This window comes from Otolemur garnettii, unplaced genomic scaffold (assembly GCF_000181295.1).
Source record: "Otolemur garnettii isolate 467f Iridium unplaced genomic scaffold, OtoGar3 scaffold00046, whole genome shotgun sequence".
Classification (NCBI taxonomy): Eukaryota; Metazoa; Chordata; class Mammalia; order Primates; family Galagidae; genus Otolemur; species Otolemur garnettii.
In genome coordinates this window covers 1,104,370-1,108,089 of record NW_003852441.1, presented here as the reverse complement: position 1 = coordinate 1,108,089, position 3,720 = coordinate 1,104,370, and the positions used below count along the sequence as shown (strand labels likewise).

At 49.5% G+C, this 3,720-nt stretch overlaps 1 protein-coding gene across 4 annotated transcripts in view; it reads left to right on the top strand.

The window, feature by feature from the left end:
* The window catches only part of SHMT1 (serine hydroxymethyltransferase 1), a 46,392-nt gene that overhangs the window by 28,572 nt on the left and 14,100 nt on the right, over positions 1-3,720 (top strand). For all 4 annotated transcript variants that reach the window (XM_023513997.1, XM_023513998.1, XM_003791049.3 and 1 more), the window contains exons 4-5: positions 480-595; positions 951-1,111. In XM_023513997.1, the coding sequence (XP_023369765.1) occupies positions 480-595; positions 951-1,111 (277 nt within the window). The remainder of the gene's footprint in view (positions 1-479; positions 596-950; positions 1,112-3,720) is intronic.

The following is a 3,720-nucleotide window of genomic DNA, read 5'->3' as shown; positions in this document are numbered from 1 at the left end:
CTCAGCCTCCCAAGTAGCTGGGACCACAGGCACCCACCATAATGCCTGGCTATTTTGGTTGCAGCCATCATTGTTGTTTGGTGGGCCCGGGCTGGATTCAAACCCACCACCTTAGGTGTATGTGGCTGGTGCCTTAGCCACTTGAGCCACAGGCGCTGAGCCATCTTTGTCTTTTTGTAACTGGTTTATTTCACCTAGTAGAGTGGTTTCAAGGTTCATCCCTGATAGAATGTGTCACAGGCTTTCATCCCTTTTTAAGGCTGGAACCCCTCTTTTCATCGATGAGATAGTTGCTCAAAGTCCCTCAGCTGCTTTGGTCTCCTGATTTGATTCCAGAGGTGTTGATGGAAAGATTGATGATGTTGAGCTCAACCTCCGCTTCAGACCCACTATCCCATCCCTTAGCTTCTTTGACCTGTACAAAGCACAGAGTTTTGTGGGACCAGAGTGGATTTACGTCCCCTACTCTTTTTCTGCAGATACTACGGAGGGACTGAGTTTATCGATGAGCTAGAAACACTCTGTCAGAAGCGTGCACTGCAGGCCTATAATCTGGACCCACAGAGCTGGGGAGTCAACGTCCAGCCCTACTCAGGTGATTGGCATGTCCAGATAGGCCAGTGCAGCACCTTTGTGTCTGGTTCCCAGGGCTGGTGTGCGTTAAGAGGGGTGCTAAGAAGAACGACCCATAAATAGAAGTCCAGATAAGCAAAACCCTCCTAGGCACATGGGTCTTTCCCCACTGCCCTGGGGCTGCCCCTCCGTGCTCTCCTGGGCAGTGCCCTATCTCTGAACTTCCTTCTACTTACTCTTGAGGGGCCTAATGCAAGGATATCTCCTAAGGCTCAGGGAAGGCACAAGGCGGGGCCAGGTCTGTTCTCTCCGCTCCTGGGTGCTGCTTGGCGCCTGGGATAGAAATCATTGCGTTTCTCTTGGTCTACCTGTTTCAGGCTCCCCTGCTAACTTTGCAGTGTACACTGCCTTGGTGGAACCCCATGGGCGCATCATGGGCCTGGACCTGCCTGATGGGGGCCATCTGACCCACGGTTTCATGACAGACAAGAAGAAAATCTCTGCCACGTCCATCTTCTTTGAATCTATGCCTTATAAGGTGAGAGTGTGTATCTCTCTATAGCTGTCATTTCCTTAGAAAACTTCCAATGTGGCCGGACACAGTGGCTCAGGTCTATAATCCCAGCACTCTGGGAGGCCAAGGCCGTAGCTTGCTTGAGCTCAGGAGTTCAAGACCAGCCTGAGCAAGAGCAAGACCCATCTCTACTAAAATTAGAAAAATGAGCTGGGCATTGTGGGGGCACCTGTAATCCCAGCTACTCAGGAGGCTGAGTCAAGATCACTTGAGCACAGGAGTTGGAGATTGCTGTGAGCTATGACCCCATGGCACTCTACCTAGGTTAACAGAATGAGACTCTGTCTCAAACAAACAAAAAAGAAAAACTCCAATGTTTGGCTGTGCCTATAGGAGTAAGTACCATGGTTTTGTTCATGTGGTACTGCAAAAAGGCCCCACTTCTGCTCTAGGAACTCCTCAAGCTTTCAGGGACCCCTGGAGGCAGCTGGGATGGAGATGCGTTCCTGAGCTGAGCTGCCAGGAGAGGAGGCAGCTACTGGAGAGGGCTCAGACACGGCAGAGGTGGGGGCAGCGTCCACTGGGGACCGCCAACTCCCATAGCAGGTCAGCTATGGCAGGGCCCCCCACAATAGCCACCACCTCAGCTCCGCCCTCACCTGGTGACATCCCTGTGGGGAGCAGCTGCAAGGACTCAGAAGTGACAGGAATGACAGCATCTGTGCCCCCAGCACTGATACCTGCAGCCCCATCACCAACAGCCACAGGCCTCCACAGAGCTAGAGCCAGTGCCTGGCTGTGCTTGGTGGCTATGGTGGGTGTCCCTGGTCCCCGACTTACTGTGGTTTGACTCACTGTTTTTTTGTTTTTTGTTGAGACAGAGTCTCACTATCTCGCCCTTGGTAGAGTGCCGTGGTGTCACAGCTCACAGCAACCTCAAACTTGGGCTTAAGTGATTCTCTTGCCTCAGCCCCCCAAGTAGCTGGGACTACAGGCGCCCACCACTGTGCCCAGCTATTTTTTGTTGCAGTTGTCATTGTTGTTTAGTTGGCCTGGGCCAGGTTCGAACCCACCACCCTCAGTGTATGTGGCTGGCGCCGTAACCACTATGCTCCGGGTGCTGAGCCTGACTCACTGTTTTTCCAGTTTTATGATGATGCAAATATGATGCCACCCCATAGAGACCGCTCCTGGAGCTGCATACAACTATTCTTTTTTTCACTTCCAGTAGAGTATTTGATAAATTACATGAGATACCAAATACTTTCTTATAACATGGGGTTTGTGTTAGATTTGCCCAACTGTAGGCTAGGGTAAGTATTTTTGAGCACGTTTAAGACAGGCCAGGCTACGCTGTCATGCCCATTAGGTTAGGTATATGAAATACATTTTTGACTTAACAATATTCTTGACTTGTGACATTTTTAACTTACAGTATTTTCAGCTTGCAGTGGGTTTCTTAGGAAGTTGTAAGTCAAGAAGCATCTATACACTCCACCATCACCCCACTGCACAGACCTGTCTTCAGCCAGCTGTATGTAGCCTGTGTGCCCAGCAAGGGATCAGCACTATCACACCCAGTGCCTAGGGCTGCCAGCAGGGTGTGTAGGGCCCTGGGGAAATGTTTTTTTTATGAGGTACCCTATCTATGTAAACCATTAGGTAAAAGGAATACATATAAGGGCCAGGTACAGTGACTCACACCTGTAATCCTAGCACTTTGGGAGGCTGAGGTGGGTGGATCCCTTGAACTCAGGAGTTTGAGACCAGCCTGAGCAAGAATGAGACCCCATCTCTACTAAAAAGAAAAACACTATCTGATGTGCTCCCACTATTGGGCACAATGTAGGGGTACACGGCACACCTCCTGGGCGAAGGGCTCAATCACAACTTGGATTCTACCTAACAGTGCAAACAATGTAATCTAATTGTTTGTACCCTTATATCAATCTGAAATTTAAAAAAAGAAATAGAAAAATTAGCCCAGTTTTGTGGTACACACCTGTAGTCCCAGTTACTTGGAAGGCTGAGGCAGGAGGATTGCTTAAGCCTAGGAGTTTGAGGTTGCTGTGGGCTATGATGATGCCATGGTACTCTACCCAGGGTGACAAAGTGAGATTCTGTCTCCGAAAAAGGAAAATTAAATTTTTAAAAAATACATGTGCAATGCATGGGCTCACATGAGGCACAGTGATTTACCTGCACAGGTGAAGGATGATGGGGTGGGAAGAGGTAACTTGGGTATCATTTTATTGTTCAGTGTTGTGATTCTTCCTAATGTCCAGGAACCACCTTTTCATGTTCTTTATTGTCAAATGTGCCATCCCTGGTTAGCTCATGTTTGTTGTCATACTAAAAAGGCAGCTATGCATCTTTATGTTTAGCTAAATACCGGACACATTTTATTCTTCTAAGAATATCCAGGCTCGGCTCGGCGCCTGTGGCTCAAGCGGCTAAGGTGCCAGCCACATACACCTAAGGTGGCGGGTTCGAATCCCCAGCCTGGGCAACAACAATGATGGCTGCAACCAAAAAATGGCTGGGTGTTGTGGCGGGCACCTGTGGTCCCAGCTACTTGGGAGGCTGAGGCAGGAGACTCGCTTGAACCCAGGAGTTGGAGGTTGCTGTGAGCT